The sequence below is a fragment of the Mesoplodon mirus genome (genome assembly GCF_964341445.2).
Source record: "Mesoplodon mirus genome assembly, chromosome: 5".
Classification (NCBI taxonomy): Eukaryota; Metazoa; Chordata; class Mammalia; order Artiodactyla; family Ziphiidae; genus Mesoplodon; species Mesoplodon mirus.
Genome location: NC_138980.1, coordinates 75,158,356 through 75,180,146, shown reverse-complemented (window position 1 = coordinate 75,180,146; position 21,791 = coordinate 75,158,356). Strand labels below are relative to the sequence as shown.

Here is a 21,791-nt window from a genome sequence, read left to right as displayed (position 1 = left end):
AGCTGGGGATAAGAAGAAGGAACTGACTAAAAAGGAGCACACAAAGCCCTTTTTGAGGTGATAGAAATATTCTATGTCTTCATGTAAGCTATACTAAAGAGGGTAAATTTTATTATTTGTAAATTACATCTCAGCATCAAACATATACATACAAACACACAAACACAATGACATAGGAAGCAGAAATGATATGACTTAACAGTGAATTATCATGATCAGGGGAGGAGGGCCAATGGTAACCTTCGGTTTCTGGGGGTATGAAAAGGTATCTTGTTTATTTTGTAATGAAGGGACTTTTTTGATGTGCAGGAAAGCGGGCAAGGATACCTGTCCACATGTTATGCTATGTTAAAATGAATCTCTTAAAAGGTAGAATGAACTGTGGAAAGTGTTACTGAGGAAGGAAAACATACAAAAGGTTGGCGCAGGGCAGTCACATACATGGTCATGGTCCTACAGGAGAAGACCTCCAACTATACCAGCAGGTAGGCTCGAGCTCCAGCTTCAGGTGGGTCATCCAGTAGGTGAACATCCTGTGGATGCTAATGTAAGTGCAATTCTTCAGAAGCTCCTCCAGGATCTTGCCAAAGAATCAGGACCCCACTGTGTACAGCCCATCTATTAGTTCAGGGTAAAGCACGGCCTTTCCAAGTGACCTTGAACCTCAATCTCTGCACTATCTTCTTGTCCCTTTTCTCACAACCATCGGGAGCTCTGCTCCTTGCTCCAAAAAGGTGATCACATCTGGCTTAGAGATGGATATACTAGTGAGTTCAGGTACCTATAGTTCATCAACATTACATCTCTGCTTTACTGTCTCTCTTTGCAAGGTCCAGACATTCCCACTTATCTTGAGAAAAATCTAAAGCCACATCCCTGAACTTCATTAATCCAGGGTCAATCTTCCTTAGTGTTCTTCCCTAGGAAGAACACAGAGTCCAGAGAAGCACAGCTGTACTTTGACTTTTAGGTATGCAACAACTCTAACTTAATCCACAAGATACTTCTCTTGCGGAGGGGTAGAATGCATGAAGCCCAATAACTCGATGAACACAGTAAGTGGCCCCAGAACCACTGCACTGTTTTTAACTTTACTTTTTAAAAACTCCCTGTTCTATCTACTATAGTATGGTGAAGAAGGAGAATTCCTTGTTCTCTCTACTATAAAATGCCAAACAGGGGGATTTAGATGGCATGTCCACAGCAACAATCTTTGTAGAAAAAAGCCTCACATAAACCAAAAATGGAGACTTTTTTCCATTTTGCACCTGCCTGCAAACTTCCCTTAACAGAGGAATGCTGATTTTCATAAAACAGCTAAATCCGTGCAACTCAACAGAACCACAGTCTAAACTGTTTTCCTCAGACAACAATGATTCTATTTCAACAAATCAGTACTCTATGGTAGCCACTAGCTGCATGTGGTACTTGAAAAATGTGTCTTGTCTGAATTGAGATGTGCCATAAGTTAATATTAAACTTTGCCTTTTGAAGACTTAGTATGAAAAAAATAACTCATTCATAATTTTTAAACACTGATTACATGTTGAAATAATATTTGAATATACTGTGCTAAATAAAATATATTATTAAAATTAATTTTACCTGTTTCCTTTTAATTTTTAAACGTGGCCACTGGAAAATTTAAGTCTTTATAATACAAAGGCAAGTCTAATCTTCTTCATGACTTTACTTATAGAAGACTTAACTAATCAACTATTGAATATAATAAAAATTGCCTTTTTATAAATTTAAGTTCAGTTGTTTCAAGAACCATTTTCTAATGCAAGCAAATATTATATATTAATATAGATTCACTTGGATAAAAGAAATTAAAAAGAACACTATATTCATGCACTGCTGGACCATATTTAATCACTCTCAAAAGATAGATCACCTCTTTCATTAGGCTTGTAAATTTGACATAGTAAACAAAGCATAGTTTCTCAAAGACCTTATGTCTAAATTTCACACCCTAGTTAAAAGATACATGACCACCTAAGGCACATGCACAAGGTATTCGGCAGAATAAAAAAAGCCATATGCACAGCCAACAAACTCCTAATGTATTACCTGATAGATATCTGATAAACTGCTGCTCCCAGAGTCACTGGCAATGCTACAACCAGACTGACTAGAAGACACATGAGTCACCTGTGGATGAGGGTTGTCTGCAATGTGCATCTTGGTAAGATCGGCTGGAAGCTGAAAAAGAAAAAATAATTTAAGATAATCTAAATATCAAGCATTACCTTTAAAGAGTTCTTGACACACTGTAACTTCTGCAACATTTTGTTTTACGTACATTTCTGTGCAACCTAATTTCTAATCTAAATTCTCCATTCTTGGGAAAAATCTTAGAAAGTGATAAGAACCAAATCAGCATTCTGACTTTTAGGCAAGCCTACAGTGGAAGCCCACTTAGCAGTTTTCAAAAGACATTACCATGAATAATGGTATTTCAGAGGAAAAAACTGGCCTTTCCTCAAATAAAAATATCAGCTGTTGCTACTGTAAAAGGTAGGAATGCTCGCTCGCTCCCTCCCTCCTTCCCTCTCTCTCTCTCTCTCTCTCTCTCATATACACACACAGATACACACACAACACACACCTCACTAACACAAAATGGTTGCTAAATTCAGAACAAAACAGCAAAATCTTGGATTAAAGTACAGCATCTGGCAGGAAGACTTAAGAAAACAGTTGACTGCATTCAATATTACAAAAATTTAGTAAGCCTCTTTTCATTTAATATTGTATTAGCTTATAGTTGGCCCCTAAAAAATCTGTTAGTAATCATAATTATTTAATGAACGTCTATGCTAGGTATAGGGATAAAAGAGATGCAGAAGGAAATGATTCCACCACCTCATTTTTAATATGGTCAGTGATACAAGTTGTACAATATAATTCACACCATATAACTTAAAAAAATTTTACAAAATAAATGCTACAGGAATTGAGACAAGATACAAACCATTGTGCTCCAAAGCGGTGAGAGAAAATTTTACAAAGGCAATATGATGATGTATATTCCAAATAATTTCTCTGCAACTAGCTATTCAGGACTACTGAGAGAAATCTATTTACTTTTTAGAGCAGGGTTTCACATTACTTTATTATAGGAAAATGTTATAGAAACACATGCATAACAGTGGAAACTAAATATACTCTAAAGGAGAAAATGTCCAAGCCTGAATTATATTATCTCAAGAGGAAGTCATGGTAATTATAAAAATTTACATGAAAAAAACTACATCACAAACTTCCCCTGCTGGGACAGGTAATTCAGACGAATCCTGTAACTCAGATATACAGAAAAACAGTAACACACACAATCTGATCCTTGAAGGTGCTTTTGTCTTAAGAGTATTTTCTGATTCCTAAAGAGAAGGCAAACAGGTTGAGAAGCACTTCTGATAGCCCCTGGTTAGAGAGACAAAAGTTATATTCCAAGGCCTAGCATGGAAGGGCCATGCTTTGGATTTGGACCCTGGAAAGTACATTATACCCTAGTAAATAAGTGTGATCCAAAAGTAAACTGATGCTCATTTTAGAATCATCTCAATCCCTGATTTTGGATTAAAGTTATACAGGATTACTAATGCTTCCAGTCAGCTTCTGAAAGCAAACACAAAACTTCACCACAGGAAAAAAAACAAATCATCCTAGGCCTCAAAATACTAAAAAAAAATTTCATACACAATATCCATTGCTCAAATAAAACCAGGCACATTACAAGACAAGATGGCACTCATGAAAACTAAGGGAAATAATAAAACTCTAGAAACCAGTGAAGAAAAACTTCCCAAAAATGGAGTTATCAGATACAGATTCTAAAATAACTATATTTAATTTATACCAGTGGTTGGAAAACATTTTCCTCACAGGACCAAAGAGTATACACTTTAGGCTTTTGCAGGCCACATACAATCTCTATGGTATTACTTTTTTTTTCTTTGAAAAAATTTTTAAATAACCTTTTAAAAATGTAAAAGTCATTCTTAGCTCACAAGTCATACAGCTCACTGGCCATATTTCGTCCAGTTTATTGATCATGACATGCACAGAGAAAGACAACACTAAGAATTTTAGCAAAAAAACAGGATAGAAAGCCCAGAGATAAACTCATGCTCATATGGTCACCTCATCTTTGACAAAGGAGGCAAGAATATACAATGGAGAAAAGACAGCCTCTTCAATAAGCGGTGCTGGGAAAACTGGACAGCTACATGTAGAAGAATAAAATTAGAACACTCCCTAACACCATACACAAAAATCAACTCAAAATGGATTAAAGACCTAAATGTAAGGCCAGACACTTAGAGGAAAAAACATAGGAAGAACACTCTTTGACATAAATAACAGCAACATCTTTTTTGACCCACCTCCTACAGAAATGGAAATAAAACCAAAATAAACAAATGGGACCTAAATAAACTTAAAAGCTTTTGCACAGCAAAGGAAACCATAAACAAGACGAAAAGACAACCCTCAGAATGGGAGAAAATATTTGCAAGCAAAACAACTGACAAAGGATTAATCTCCAAAATATACAAGCAGCTCATGCAGCTCAATATAAAAAAAAACAAACAACCCAATCCAAAAACGGGCGGAAGATCTAAACAGACATTTCTCCAAAGAAGATATACAGATTGCCAACAAACACATGAAAGAATGCTCAACATCACTAATCATTAGAGAGATGGAAATCAAAACTACAATGAGGTATCACCTCACACCAGTCAGAATGGCTATCATCAAAAAAATCTACAAACAATAAATGCTGCAGAGGGTATGGAGAAATGGGAACCCTTTTGCACTGTTGGTGGGGAATGTAAGTTGATACAGTCACTATGGAGAACAGTATGGAGGGTTCCTTAAAAAACTAAAAATAGAACTACCTTATGACCCAGCAATCCCACTACTGGGCATATACCCTGAGAAAACCATAATTCAAAAAGAGTCATGCACCACAATGTTCATTGCAGCACTATTCACAATGGCCAGGACATGGAAGCAACCTAAGTGTCCACTGACAGATGAATGGATAAAGAAGATGTGGCACATATATACAATGGAATATTACTCAGCCATAAAAAGAAACGAAATTGAGTTATTTGTAGTGAGGTGGATGGACCTAGAGTCTGTCATACAGAGTGAAGTAAGTCAGAAAGAGAAAAACAAATACCATATCCTAACACATATATATGGAATTAAAAAATAAAAAAAGAAGAACCTAGGGCCAGGACAGGAATAAAGATGCAGATGTAGAGAATGGACTTGAGGACATGGGGAGGGGGAAGTGTATGCTGGGACGAAGTGAGAGAGTGGCATGGACATATATACACTACCAACTGTAAAATAGATAGCTAGTGGGAAGAAGCTGCATAGCGCAGGGATATCAGCTAGGTGCTTCTTGACCACCTAGAGGGGTGGGATAGGGAGGGTGGGAGGGAGATGCAACAGGGAGGAGATATGGGGATATATGTATACGTATAGTTGATTTACTTTGTTATAAAGGAGAAACTAACACACCATTGTAAAGCAGTTATACTCCAATAAAGGTATTAAAAATAAATAAATACTTTTAAAAAAGAAAGTAAACAGATGGATTCTGTAACAAATTTGACAGAGCTAAGAAAAGAAACAGAAAAATAAACATTGGTCTGAAAAAATATCTAGAATGAAGCATGGATAGTAAAAAGAATGAAGCTAGGAGAGAAGGGCCAAGAGCCAAAGGATATACAGTGAGAAGGTAACATCTGAATAACCGGAGTCATAGAAACAGAACAGCACTTAAGGCATAGAAATGATGGCTAAGCATTTTTCAAAGTTAACAAAAGATACAAAGTCACAGACTAAGTAGCTTTAAGAATTACTGTCAAGATAAATAAAAGCCAACCCATACCTATGCACACCAGGGTAGAAGTGTTGGGGAAAGAAACAAAGAGAAAAGTCTTAAGAGCAGTCTGGAAAAAAAGAGATTGCTTTGACAAGAGCAAAATTAAACTGATGGCTGACTTCTCAACTTGGAAGCCAGAAGACAATGGAGTGTTATCTCTAAGAGCTAGAATTCTACACCCAGTAAAAACAGTCCTCAAAATGGGCAAAACAGTCATTTTCAGAGAAACAAAAATGAAGAGAAATACTCCCACGGCTGATCTACAGTGAAGAAAATCCACTGGGAGACAGAAAATGATTCCAAATGAAAGCTTCTAGATGAAGGAAAGAAGGAAAACCAATGAAAATTGGAAATGTGTGAGTAAATCAACATGAATATTGACTATATAAAATAGTAACACAAACCAAAAGAAAGGTTATGTAGTTATATTAATGTCAGATGAAGTAGACTTTGAGGCAAAGGCATCAATAGATGCAAAAGGGGACATTTCATAATGGTAACAAGTTCAACACTAAATAGATTTGCACCTAGTAACACAGCCTCAAACTGTATTAGGTAAAAAAATGACAACAATAAAAGGAGAACTAGATGAATCTACAATTATGCCATGAAACTTTTACCACCCATCTCTCAGGGACAGAATAAGCAAATTAACAAATGTAGATACAGAAGATATGAACATAATTAACAAATCTGACCTGAAGTGTATATATCAACACACAGAACACTGCAATCAACAACTACAGAATACATTCTTGGGCTTCTCTGGTGGCACAGTGGTTGAGAATCTGCCTGCCAACGCAGGGGACATGGGTTCAATCACTGGTCCGGGAAGATCCCACATGCCGTGGAGCAACTAAGTCCGTGCGTCACAACTACTGAGCCTGTGCTCTAGAGCCCGTGAGCCACAACTACCGAGCCCGTGTGCCGCAACTACTGAAGCCTGCGCGCCTAGAGCCCATGCTCCACAACGAGAGAAGCCACCGCAATGAGGAGCCCGCGCACCTCAACGAAGAGTAGCCCTCGCTCGCCAAAACTAGAGAAAGCCCAGCAACGAAGACGCGCAGCAACAAAGACCCAACACAGCCAAAAATAAATAAATAAAATAAATAAATTTATTAAAAAAAACTATAGAATACATTATTTTAGGGTATATACATAAACATTTATAAACACTGATAGTAAGGCAGGCCTCGACAAAATTCAAAAGGTTAAAATTACACAGAGAGACGGGGGAAGGGTAAGCTGTGACAAAGCGAGAGAGAGGCATGGACATATATACGCTACCAAACGTAAGGTAGATAGCTAGTGGGAAGCAGCCGCATAGCACAGGGAGATCAGCTCGGTGCTTTGTGACCACCTAGACGGGGGTGGGATAGGGAGGGTGGGAGGGAGGGAGACGCAAGAGGGAAGGGATATGTGAACAGATGTATATGTATAACTGATTCACTTTGTTATAAAGCAGAAACTAATAAAAAAAAAATTTTTTTAATAAATAAATAAAATTTCTTGAGAGCAACTGAAAAAAATATTACACAGAGACTATCCTATGATTACAGTGCAAATAAGGTAGAAATAAGTAATAAAAAGATAACTAGAAAACTATTATGTATTTGGGAAATTATAAAACAAACCTCTAAATAGCCCACAGGTCAATGAAGTCACATTAGAAATTAGAAAATATTTAAACAGATTAAAAATTAAAATGCTATATATCAAAACCTGTGGAATAAGCTAAAGCCATACTTAGAGGCCATTTTATAGCTCTATTATGAGTACTAAAAAAGGAAGCAGAAAATCAAAGAGCTACCAATAACTGGTTTCAATAATACAGAAGATAGAGGAGTATGTTCCAGCTCAAAGATGTTCCTCTTACTTAGTGTCTACTGTTTAGATACAAAGAAAAAAATCTCATCTAGTAATGAAGTAAATAGAAAGGCAAAGACTGAATATAATTTTAAAATGACAAATGTCTGGTTGGGGTGTTGGGATGAGGAAGATATTGTATATTCCAAGATTACTACAGAGGTAAGACCAAGGAAAAGGAGGTCGACCATAAAAGTAACACAGTGAACCAAAGCCACAAGAGCATATCTATAAACTGGCTTGGTAATGATACTTACAACGTACTGAGTAATCGTCATCCTTACTAGAGCCTAAATGGCAAGCATTATTATTATCATCCCTACCTTACTGATGAAGAACTGAGGCAATCAGACTAAGCAATTTGCCCTAGATCTCACACTCACGTAGCAGTGGAGTTGAAATTCAAACCCAGGTTCACCTGATTTCAGTACTCTGCTATACTGTACTTTATGCCAGGAACTCTGCTAGAAAAGATGAAAACAGATGGGTCCTACCATCAAGGAGCTCAGTCTAATAGTGGAGAGAACACAAAGAGTTAAAAGTATATAGATCTGATTTCTAAGTCATGAAGAAAACTTAGATCTTCATATAGGAATCCTCTCAGCCTAGCTATCTGATGGGAATAATGATGATGATGATTGAAACTAACATCTGAGTGCTCACTATATTTACCAAATAGGTATACTAGAGCAAATATATCCTTCTACATGCTTTTTATATAGATTATCTAATTTGAGTAAGGGCTACTGCAAATTCCAGAATAGCGAGTAAAATAAGAATGATAAATGTAATGAAGGCTGTAGTAGGACTAATGCTTATTAGGGCTAGGGTTGCTCCTCCAATTAAATGAATTAATAGGTAGATGTTATTATTTTACCCGATTTACAGATTAGGAACCCAGCACCCAGAGAAGTTATAAAGGTTGCCCATGGTCACACAGCTAGGAAGCAGGGGTATTGAAATCTGAAACCTAGGCTGCCTGACTATAAATCTGTTGTTCTTTCCTACGAAGTTGTTTCCTGATATTAAGTTGGGAGTTCATAACACCCGGTACTTACTATTTTCTTTAAAACCAAGAAAACATAAAGGAAAAGGTTTTCTTCCAATAGGAATTCTTGATTTCTTAAAACTTCTCCACTGTCTTTCAGCTCATCTGCCCTTTTTCCTTTCCTGACCCCAGACAGGATTTAATAGCTGACTTTTCATCAGCAACCTCAATTCACTTACCCCATCATCTTCCAGCCTACCAGGTCTGGCAAAATTTCCTATTTTCCAAACCCATTTCCTATACCTGAACTTCTGAGCTCTGTTGGAGTTCACCTATCCATGAAGACTAGTGTCAAAGTTTTATTTGGAGGCTGGGAAGGCTAATGGCTTAAATACAGACACAGATTATGAAAGTACATAGTTTCTTGAAGACTATGTATACATGTAAAGGGAAAGAGATGTATTAAGAAGAGGTAGAACGTAATAAAAAATGTTAAGCTAGGTATTTTGAAATTGATTCCTGCAATAGAGAACTACTGTAGGTTTCTGGGAAGGGCAGTGACATAAGATCAACACTGTATGTCTCACACAGGCTTAACCCAGCAAAGTGTGTATTTCGCCAACTCGAAGTACCCTATAGGTCCAGGCAACTTTTTGGGGCAACTGTTTCACATGCAGAGACTCAGATATCCAGGCTGCTTTGGTCTCTTGGCTCTGCCATCTTAACATGAGGCCACTTAAGTAATAGCAGCAGGAGAAAAAACGGCTGGAAGAGATTGCTAAACATTGCCAGCAATCACAGAAATAAAAATTAATACAAATAACTTTTTTCCCCATCAGACTGGCAAAAAGATAATTTCATAATACAAAGTATGGGCAAGGCAATGGAGGAAAACAATACTTTTATAAATTGCTAGAGGGAGTTATGAATTGATACAGCTACTCTGGACAGTGATTTGGGGAGTAGCCACTCTGAGGGAGCAAATGTAAGATTTATTACATTTAAAATATATAAACCTTATGACTCAACAACTCCTCTTTGGGTACCTACCCTAAAGAAGCATACAGGTGTACAAGGGGGAATGTACAAGGACATTCATTATAATGTTTGTAATAGTTTAAAAGATAAACAAGTATCGCAGGGAGAAGAGCTAAATTGTTATATAGCTCATTATGGACTACAATGCAACAGTTCAAGGTATAAAACAGATCTGTATGTTTAAACCTAGATAGTTTTCTCAGATTTACTGACTGAAAAACCAAGTTTCGTGATAAATGTGAAAGATGTGACTCATTTTAAAAAAAAACATAAAAATAATACCACGTATTTTCTGGGTATATAATTATCTAGGTTTGGGGGAAAAAACTTGGAGGAACATACACTAGATAACCAACAGTAGCACTCTATAGTGAAGGTGAAAGATCGGGGCTGGTGGTCCAAAAGGAATTTTAGCTTTATTTGCAATATCTAGCTGAGATGTTATACTTCCATATGGAGAAAGAATCCCCCTATTACTTCTAAAAATAAACTATTTGAAAATTTTCAGAACTGAAAACAAATATATACACATGTATGTGAGGGCAATTTTCTTCCTTCCCATTTAAAAGTGTCCACAAACACTGGAATGTGCTGAAATTCTGTACCTCTTAGCAACTAGGGGTTGCTATATACACAGTATACATTCTGACTTTTTATAATGTTGAAAATATTAAGATCCAAAGATGAATTTTATTAGAATGCCTTGTGAGAACATGACAAATACTGATACACTTGATTTAAACTAGAGCCAACAATGAACATTTACCTTATAAGCACTGGAAACAGAGTAGAAAGTGATATAAAATTACATTAACAACAAAAGCTCCCAACATAAGGAAGCTGAGAAATGAATGGGAAGTGAAAACGGAGTGCGTTTTAACTTCACTCCTTTGAATGCAGCACTCACACTCTTTATATTCCCATTGTATATTATATACATAAACATAAATATATTGTTATATAATTTATATTTCACTTTTACTACCTAATGAAAGCCTACCATAGTGATGCCTACCCCACATACAACACCTGCTCATTAAGAACAACTGAGTGGGGGACTTCCCTGGCGGCGCAGTGGTTAAGAATCTGCCTGCCAATGCAGGGGACACGGGTTCCAGCCGTGGTCTGGGAAGATCCCACTTGCTGTGAAGCAACTAAACCCATGTGCCACAACTACTAAGCCTGAGCTCTAGAGCCCGCTAGCCACATCTACTGAGCCCGTGTGCCACAACTACTGAAGCCCGTGTGCCTAGATCCTGTGCTCCGCAACAAGAGAAGCCATCACAATGAGAAGCCCACGCACCGCAATGAAGAGTAGCCCCGCTGGCCGCAACTAAAGAAAGCCCATGCACAGCAAGAAAGACCCAACGCAGCCAAAAATAAATAAAATAAATTTATTCCCCCAAAAAAGAGAAACTGAGTGAATATCTGACTTCTGAACACTGTCACTCGGAGGGTTTCCACGGATATCTGAACAGATAAAGCCTTAGCACAGACACATTCAGTATTTCAGGGTGAATAGCATTTCCTAAACTGTATATGCCGGAGTACTGTTTCAGAAGACAAAACTCGTGGATATATTGGGGGGAGGGGATTGACGGCTGAATAAACTAGCAAATAATGCTATACCATATGCCCCCTTAACTCTTTACAACAAGCATAAGCATATTTATGGAGGGTCCAAGAAGTCCCACAAAAAAGAAATCTGTTTCACCCAGCATTTTCATTTTCTTTTTCCCCCAATATTCTTATTAACATCCTGTCAATGTAAGAAATAATGCTTTGGGACAAACCCATCCATCTATCCAAGAAACATTTATAGGACAATTAGTTTGGGGGGGAGCAGTGGCAGAGATCTCCTTCAATCTAAATTGGCATGAATGCAGGCAAGTATAGCATAAGTGTAATATTACACAAATGTTCAAGATTCTAATTCATAGTTAAAAAACTTAGTCTTCAAGAATAACCTGCCAAAACTAAGAATGATAGTAGGGAAATGTACCCTTTAATAAGTTTGCTATCTGAAACTTTTTGCCCCTTATAATTCATAGCCAAGCATTATTTCATTTAAATGAAGGTTACTCAAAGGGCTCTAAAGTATGAAAAATATCTATTATTAACCCTAAAAATAATGTTTAAAAACTACACAATTCCCCAACAGAACAGCATTCCTCAAAGTTCACTATTAAATTCCAAACTGCATTAGAACTTTCTTTTTAAAGCATAGCCACCTGATACAGAGGAACTGTGCCTACCCAGAAGTCACTTATCCATTAACCTTAAAACTATCAAAGAATAAAGATGATTCTTGGGCACATCACAAAGTCTGTAAGTTCCTGTATGCTACTCACAGTAAGACATTTCAGAAACACATACCCATTAACTATATATATAAATAAATTTCTAACAAGCTTGGTGGTCTAATTTCCCAGTTACTCAATAAAGAGCACTTAGTGTATACCTGGTGCTAGTCATAACAGTGATAGATATCATGGGTTTGGGGAGATTTTAAAAAACAATTAAATAATTCAAAAAGAGTCATGTACCACAGTGTTCATTGCAGCTCTATTTACAATAGCCAGGACATGGGAGTAACCTAAGTGTCCATCGACAGATGAATGGATAAAGAAGATGTGGCACATATATACAACGGAATATTACTCTGCCATAAAAAGAAAGGAAATGGAGTTATTTGTAGTGAGGTGGATGGACCTACAGTCTGTCATACAGAGTAAAGTAAGGCAGAAAGAGAAAAACAAATACCGTATGCTAACGCACATATATGGAATCTAAAAAACCGTACTGATGAACCTAGTGGCAGGGCAGGAATAAAGATGCAGATGTAGAGAATGGGCTTGAGGACGCGGTGGGGTAAGGGGAAGCTGGGATGAAGGAGAGTGTAGCAGTGACATATGTACACTACCAAATGTAAAACGGATGGCTAGTGGGAAGCTGCTGCATAACACAGGGAGATCAGCTTGATGCTTTGTGATGACCTAGAGGGGTGGGATAGGGAGGGTGGGAGGGATGCTCAAGAGGGAGGGCATATGGGGATATATGTATACATATAGCTGATTCACTTTGTGTACAGCAGAAACTAACACCACATTGTAAAGCAATTATACTCCAATAAAGACATAAAAAATTAGAATAAGTAACAAATAAAATAACAAATGCAACTTAGAGAGAAAGATCTCATTCTCACTAGGGGTAGAGAGCAGACTAAATGTACTGAGGAGTCCTGACAAAGACCCAGAATCACAATGTCCAATGTGGTAGCCCTAAGTCACACATGGCTACTAAGCACTTGGAAGTGTGGCTAGTCAAACTGAGACATGCTGTAAGTATACAATGCAAATTTGAATTCAGTAAAAACAAACAAAAAAAGGAAATATCTCACTAATAATTACTCTATTTTTATTACATATTTTAAAAACTCTACAGGATATATTATTACATTAATTTTACCTTATAAAGTTTTTTAAAAAAAATAAGGCTACCAGAAGGTTTAAAATTACATATGTAATTCACATTGTATTTCTGTTGAACAATATTAGGCCAGAGACTTGAATGAGCATGATGCATTCAGGAAACAGTAAGCAAACCAGTGTAGCTCAGGTAGAGATGTATACTATAGGAAGACACAAGAGATGAAGGGCCAGACATAGCGTTTTGGGATGCTTAGATTCCTTGTCTTAGAAAAGACCTACTAAAGAGTTTTAAGCAAGAAAATGACTATAAGAAATATACCTTTAGAACACATTACTCTGGAAGCATAGAAGATGAAATGGAAGAAAAGCATACATATGGGAGACAGGAAACATTCGTCAAGGCACAAGAAGATAGAGGCCTTATGAAATTAAAAGCAAGCCACCAGAATTATAAAGTACTTTCTAGGGCTAGATAGAGTGACATATCAAAGAAGTGTCAGCTGACAGTGAGAGGGAGGGTTAAAAACAGATCCTAAGGCTCCCAAAGCAGTCTAGAGCCTGTTTAATGGAAACAGTCTAAATTTCCCAAAAGCCCTAAAGGAAACAGCTATAACTAATCATAGCAGCCTTGCATATATACAGCAGCACTGTGCCTGACGCGTGGAAATTGCGTTCCTAACTCATTATTTTTCCTGAAAGATGAGGATGGGGGGGTGTGCACTGTTAAATAACTCAATAAATATTAGAGGTTTTTTTTTTAACTCTAAGACACATATTTCTCCCCACTTTTTAACATTTTTAAAACCACAGAGCAGTGTTCAATCAATATTTGCACTTAACAGTGGGTTTGTTAAAAGTGCAAATAGAATTCTTGAGAAAACAGGAAATCAGTTTAAGAGTGCCTAACAAGTTTGAGGACACATAAGGAAACCAGAGTAGTTGGAGTAGTGTAACAAGGAGGAATGTAGGGGAAGATGAGGGGAAGAGAGATCACATACTGTCTGGCAAGTCATGGTTAACTTTTACTCTGAAGAAAGAATGTCAAGCAGGAGGAAGTGATCAACTGTGTCAAATGCTGCAGATAGGTAAAGCTAGGGAAGGGTCAAGAAATAACCTATAGATTTAGCTGTGTATAAAAGTGAGAATGGAAGCACTTCCTAGACCAGTGACTGTAGGAGCTACCTAAGGAAGATGGAAGTAAAAGTAGTAATGCCTCCTCCATCTAGTAGACAGTCACTTGGGGCAAGCAACTATAACAGACCAGATGATGAGCTCTCAAATAAGAATCAATCAAGAAAAGTCAAACCCCTGAAAGAAAACAACAAAAAACTCAACTAAGAAAAATCTGAACTTGAAGAAAGAGCTAAGACAATCAGGAAAAAAGAATAGCATCCACAAAATGAAAACAAGTTATTAAACAAGGGTGGTTGTAAAAAAGCATCACTTAAGAGATTTCAGGTATCAATAACATAATAATTAAATTTAGAAATTTAAAAGGTAAATAGCAGGACAGAAATTAGTCACAAGTGGAGAATTAGTTAATGAGCTAGAATATCAAACTGGGAATGCACAGAGTGAGAATAAAGTATGAAACAAATGTTGAGAGACATTATGGATGATCTAGAGTTCCAACATATGGAGTGACAAGAGAAAAAAGAGTTGCAGTTTTCAAAAAATAATAAATTTCCCACAAGTGAAGACAAATGGGAATCTTCAGCTTGAGGAAGACTTTCAAGTGCCAAAAAGGGGAAACAACACAAAACAAAAAATTAGATAATCCATGGTAAAACTTTATGGTATCAAGGATAAAAAATAAAACAAAACAAAGCAAATAATGCTAAAGGGAAAAAGACTTGAGATTTATTATTTTATATACAAATAAGCAAATATTTGAAGGGTAAATATAAAGGAAAGCATTTTGAACATTGTTGCTAGAACTATTTATTTGATCAAGAAAATAAATCAACTCAGAAGTACTGAATCTGAGTAGCAGAATGGGCAAAATACATGAATTAATAAAAATGAGTAAAATGTTTTAGAAAACCAAAAGTAGCAAGTATGAAAACTTAACCACAAGTTTAACGTGTTTAATCACAATCCAGTTAATATTCCATCAATAATAACATGAGAGTTGGGGTAGGTGGGTGGGGGGCGATAGGAGAGATGTACTCTATCATAAACACTTAATTTACATAGTAAAGTACCACTCATGAAATCCTGTTCAGATAATATTTGGTGTCGTTTAATGAAACCTTACAATCTAATCTTTACAATGCTCTTTGCCTCTTCTATACTTGTTAAGTCTTACATCGAAAGTTGGTTACCAGTACCCCAAAAGGCTATTTTTTGTAGGTATTCTGAAGAATAACCCCTATATCTCATTCTTTTGTTTGAATCTTTTTCACCTGGTCTCATCCATTTCCCTTCTATGTGTCATTTTAAACCTCAGTGCCAAGCCTCAGCAATGCATGGGCCCCACAGGTGGCATTTGCACTAAAGAGACCATCCATGACTTACCAGATAATAGTACAAATGAACTGTGTACCTAGGCATCTTTCCATCTCTTTACATTTCAATCAGCTCTTTGCCAAATGGACAGTGAATTTAAATGTCCTTCCAGAAGCTGCCTTTAAGAGAGATATCGAACGAGCTATCTTTCAGATAAAACATTACACCATGATGCTACCATAGTATTTCTTCCTTAGTCACCATCAATAGGACAACCTTTAAACAAAGACATGATTTCGGATCATCCTAAGAGATGCTTCTATTGTGCCTGTCTCTAGTTCAACACAACCATAAAGCAATCTTAACAGTCATTGTTACAATTAAAGTGTTTACTAAATGCTGTATAACACAGACTATAAATTAGACTAACATAGCCAAATACATCAACCCTTTAAGGAAATGAGGAAATACAATACATTCAAGTTAGAGTATGATCACAGAGAAGTACAGAAATAGGCATAAACAAATGATGATTCAGTCTGAAAACAGTATACTTCAAATGCATTGCATTTTAAGTCTACAGATTAATTAAGAAAGTATTTTTCAAATCCTCTTAGAGGTATATTAGAATATTTTAGAGATCCCTTTAAGTTGAAAAACAAAATGGCCATGAGAATGAGTTTAGACTGCTTTGTAGTTCTTATTTTTTTAAAGTTTGGAAAATATAATAGTACAATACAGCTCATTTACAATTCACAATAGGTAGAATTTAAATGTAATAGGTAGATTATATCAATCTCAAAGAAAGTAATTACTTACTTTGGAAGCCCATGGCTGAAGACAGTTGGCATAACAGCGAACAAGAAAAGCCATTTCCTGAGCTGCAAAGGATAGTTTCCTTTTCAAAACAGAGCCACACCGATGAGTATGTTGACAAAATTCTTTTAAGTTTCTTTCTTATAAATCATATACCATTTGCAGTGTAAATTGCAGTGTAAAGACAGCTTCTCCAAATCCCTTTCAAACTGATATCAAGAGCTTTCAATAGCTTAGAATTTAGCCTCTAAATAACTGGAATACTTTTCATCAAAATGTTCACTTTTAACAAGCAAATCACAGTAAATCAAGATGTTTAGATTTCTGGCTCAAAACATACAGACACATCCTTCCTCAGGCACCTGGCACAGACATGCACAGTGGTAACTGAACAGTTAATACTGTATCAATCAAAGCAAATAAGGCAACATGCACCAAATCCGTGTTGCTTGATTCTGAGAAACCTTTCCAAAGACAGCTTTGTCTTTTCTTCAACTTATTTCATTCTGTAGAGTAAGCACTGCAGTAATTCTTCTGCATCAGAAGCAAACCAGAACACTGTATCCTTAAGATGAAAGTTTCTTCTTTATATTGTTAACCACCAGAGGTTTAAAAAAAAAAAAATCAACCATTGAGCAAGTGGTAGTCAGAAGATATATGCTCTAACAGGCTTGTCCTGTAGAATGCTTGAGAATCTCCAAAATTAAAAATTTCTCTTTTCACATGCACTATTTACGGCTCTGCAGCATTGCTCCTTGTTCTAATGCATCAGTAAGATAGTACTGTGGATCTAAGTCTGGCTTTCTGGTTGAAATTTTATATATGATATGGTACAAAAACACTACATCTTCTGCTAAAGCAAGACTGTATGTTAGTGTTTTAATTCCTACTGTCCTTGCCCGTTTCACAGCAGCTCCCTAAGGAGAAGCTCCTATTGATTCTATGCTCTGCAGTAAGATGAAATATCTAATAAGAAGGAAAGAGAGTGGGAGGAGAATAGAGCTAAAAGGATGACATCACCTGTATAGAAAGCCTTCAGAAACTGCATTAGATCAATTGGCTACTGTATCTGCAGATGTAGCCCAAAGAGCAATTTATTGAAAACACACACACACCCTTCCGTGAAACGTGTCAGCAAGCTAAATTCTGTAAGAAAAAAACTGGCTAAAGCATCTCTGTTTCAGTCTTAAAAATCCATTTTGATTTTTAATTCTGTGCATTGATACACAGCTTTATTTGGGAAGCCATATTACTATTCAAATTTAACACAGTATTGTCCTCCCAAGGGAAAATAATTAGCTCTGGTAAGATACTCTTGCATTGCAAATACAGAAGGCAGCCTAGTTCTCAGATGTCACATATGTATTCTGCTTGCAAAACTTCCTATTTATCAAATAACTGTTCTGAAAGGTATAACCTTCAAGACCACTCTAAATTAACATTAAAAATATCAAAACTGGTACTAGGATTTGTATGTAAATAGTACATTTAAATGGAAACAGAATTTCATTTTCCAAAGGAAAAGCTGAAAAAAAAAAAATCACAGGCACAAGAGCTGACGTGCGGCATTCACCAACCCCTCTGAGGAAGAATAATCTATGCAATATGGTACTTTCCTACAGCCCAAGGCTAAATTCCTAGAAAGAGACCAGAAGCAAGTAAAACTCGGAAGGAATCAGAAAAGAAAATGATTCAACCTGCTTCCAAATTGAGCTTGAACTAAAAGGAAATATTTTTCTATAAAAATTATAGAAAAAATTTAATTCTTGCCACACCTTCTCCAATCTGAAAACACAATTCCTCTAGTACCCACCCTATTCTTCAAGATTCTGCCACAAGGCATCTAGTGCAGATACTACCACAAAGAGTTTGCACTAAAGGCTGCAATGGTGCCTCCCAATGGCCAAAGTAAGACACAGTTTCCAATGGTAAAATACAGTTAATACCACTCCAGGCAGCAAAATTATGAGAATAACATCAATGAATAAATCAAAATAACTGAACTATCTTGCTTTATTTCCCTACCACCATTTTGAGGGAAGAGGTGTGCAACGTAAGAGAAATTATTACCTGAGAGACAGGTGTTATTACAAAGGACTTTACTGTCAAGAGATGAACACCTTGTTACTAGCCAAAAACAAACAAATAAGCAAACAAACAAAGAGTTCTTCAATACACCTGAGCAAACTATAAGTCACTTTCTGAACAACACTATGCTGCCAATCTGAACTACGCTGCTACTTATAAGACTAGAACTGACTTTAGTAAAACTAGGTGTTATTCTAAATAAAGACAAGTCATGCTTTCACAATAAGTGACCATTTATGAATCTGGATTTCCATAAAACTTAAGAATTATTTGTTTTCTAAAAAAATTTCAAAAGAACACACAAAATTTACATTTAAATATAAAACTAAATCTAACAAATTAAACATGACTCTAGTTTTCTAACCCTAAAACATGGAAATTATGTACAGGCTGATTTTCAAGCACCAATGTATTTTTTCAACTCAATTAATTTAAATAACCTATGAGTTGGAATTTCAACAAAATGTTAAGTATTTAAGAATAAATTAACTAAAATCTAATTTTAACACTCATTTTTAAAAATAGAAAAATGATAGTAGGCACGTTGTATGTAAATGAAGCCAAACATTTCCTAAAGATAAATTTCTAAAAGATATCCTGTATGTAAACATTAACGTGACGGAAGAACATTTCAGTTTCAATGCAAGACAGTAATTATATTCATGTACAGAACCAACAGGATAAATTACAACCAAATCAAAGGACACCTTTCCTCCTTTTTATAAATCACGCTGATAGCATACAAAGGACTTCAAGCTGAGCAAGGGAGACAGCCATCTCTTAACTACTTTAAAAAACACTCTGCCCTGTGTATGAAATGCAATCCACTAATACCATATGTTAGAACAACTGTAGTAAACACCAGCTCAATAAAGGAACAACTCTCTTTTCCTTTAGTTTGGCCTGGAAGTGAAGATGACATCATCCTTTTCCTTGTTCTACCAATTATCTCATAGTATCTGCCATTCTAGGCAACTGTACGGTGAGCCTGGCATGAAAAATCTCCCTGTGCAACAATACCATGAAAGAAACAAACAGGCCAAATTCTATATTCAGCATGTGAACCCACCACCACTCTGATGATACACTATACCACACTGTTTCTTCAGTAAGAATGACTTACTCTCAATTACTGAATAAAACTATAAACATCTTTTGAAAAGTCAGTAATTTATCAAATAACTAAAATATATGATTAGGTGAATAAATGATTTTTCACTTCTATTACTTTAAAAATTTTACCATGATCTCATTCCATTACCTCACCAATTCAAATGAAGTAACTGCAGAAAGGGAGAATGCCCTGATCTACACATTGTCTAGGAATCATAACCACAGGATAACCATTTAAGAATACATTTCCCCTGCATATGAAATGTCATGATGCTAAGCCACACTGATGAAATCTTTAGCTTTAAAAAGGTCTTTCAAACTACTACCGAATAAAGCAATCAATGTATGCCTTTGCAAAACTTCAAACCATTATAAAATAGTCTTATAAAAATGTAAATGTTATATAGTTAATAATTAAATTATTTTATATATTCACAATATAAATATTATAAATTATCTTATATATTCATGATATAAATTTTATATATTCATATTATAAATTATTTTATAAACACATTATAAACTGTATAAACTAATATAAAATACATTAACTATATAAACTATTTCTAAACAAAAATACGAAGCAGAACATTTGAAATCATATTGTATAGAAAGCCAAATATGAGGCTCTAATAGTTACTAACCTATAAATATACCTTTTATGTCAATAGGTAACAACACTGAAAAGGAGAAAAAAAAGGTAATCATGGATAAAGGTAAGTTATCAAAGAATTTACACTCTAGACGTTATGAAAAACAAAAAAACCAACATTAACAAAAACCAGGTTTATAGTAATCTCAGGCACAGTCATACACTTTATTCCCCATCTGCACAGTGAAATGTTATAATCACAATGTAGAGAAGCCAAATTCAAAGGGAGGTGAGACCAAAGAAAAATTATGTAGTTTTACAAAATAAAACAAACAGGCCACTCATTTCTGTGTTTTTGCTGTAAGCATTTGGCCTTTAAAATATAAACTGTTAAATGTACTGATTTATATAGTAAAAACACTTTATTCCTTTTGGAAAATGAATGAATAAATGACACTACCATAATATATGAGGTAACATACAAGCCCTTTTAAAGGATCACAGTAAGCTTTCCTACTCCCTGCCCCCCTCCTGCCCCTTGCTTAACTTGAACATCTGAAATGAATCTCTGTAGTTACCAGACATGGTTAACTCTAATTACTGGTGCCCCTCAGGAATTCCTGCTTTCAAACTGCATCCTATCTATTTCTCAGCCTTTCTGAAGAAAGCCAGACTACCAACACTCTCCTATTCTGTAAGAAACAGCGTGCTTCAGCACACTGTCATCTATGTCCACTAAATGACCAGCACCACGCTGTTGAAAACCTTATCAGAGCCACCAGTGGGACACATATGCACTATGAAATATGATCCTTCCTTAGGGAGTGATGGAGGAAGAAAAAGCAAAGAGAAAGAGGGAAGCCTTCATCATCAACTAAGGTGATGTAAGCTTCTATAATTAGAATCAGTGAAACCGAAGCAACAATAAAAAGGCACCACCATGCTTCTACTTTCCACTACACAGTGCAGTTGTAGCAAGCATTTTTCACTCACACACAAACAAAAAAATACACTTTGCATATATAGTAAGCAGTCAAGTATGCTACATACTATATGCAAAGTTAATGTAGTTTTAATATAATGTATTCTTCTCTACAAAAAACAAGATTTGCCCAATAATTAAAATAAATACCTGTATCTATATATAAACATGACCGAAAAAAGAAACCTCACTAAAAAAATTAAACTATTGAGAATACTGTCTCCATCTGTAAATTCCTGGATTATATTAGAGATTACCTTTGTATCCCTTCTCTGATTTTAAACAGTGCATTTTCTAGTACTATAAAAGCTAAATGCCTAGTTACTGAACAGATAACAAATCAAATTAAAAGGCAGTAACAATCAGCATTAATCTGTTTGAAATGTTTGAGTAGTTATTCCCCTTCCAACTGGAATGCTCTCAAAAATCACTGTCTTAGGCCACTGGTATATACATTAGTATCAGAGTTGTTTCAAACGATCTTCAAAAGAGCTTTCTGTAAAGTGTTTCACGTATGATAAAAA

At 35.9% G+C, this 21,791-nt stretch overlaps 1 protein-coding gene across 7 annotated transcripts in view; it reads right to left on the bottom strand.

The window, feature by feature from the left end:
* RAPGEF6 (Rap guanine nucleotide exchange factor 6) overlaps window positions 1–21,791 on the bottom strand; it is a gene marked incomplete at its 3' end in the record, with an annotated part of 221,145 nt that overhangs the window by 96,846 nt on the left and 102,508 nt on the right. For 6 of the 7 annotated variants that reach the window (XM_082623744.1, XM_082623747.1, XM_082623745.1 and 3 more), the window contains one exon: window positions 2,074–2,205. In XM_082623744.1, the coding sequence (XP_082479870.1) occupies window positions 2,074–2,205 (132 nt within the window). Of the gene's footprint in view, window positions 1–2,073; window positions 2,206–16,495; window positions 16,648–21,791 lie in introns of those variants that run through there. The other variant, XM_082623750.1, reaches the window with a different exon arrangement.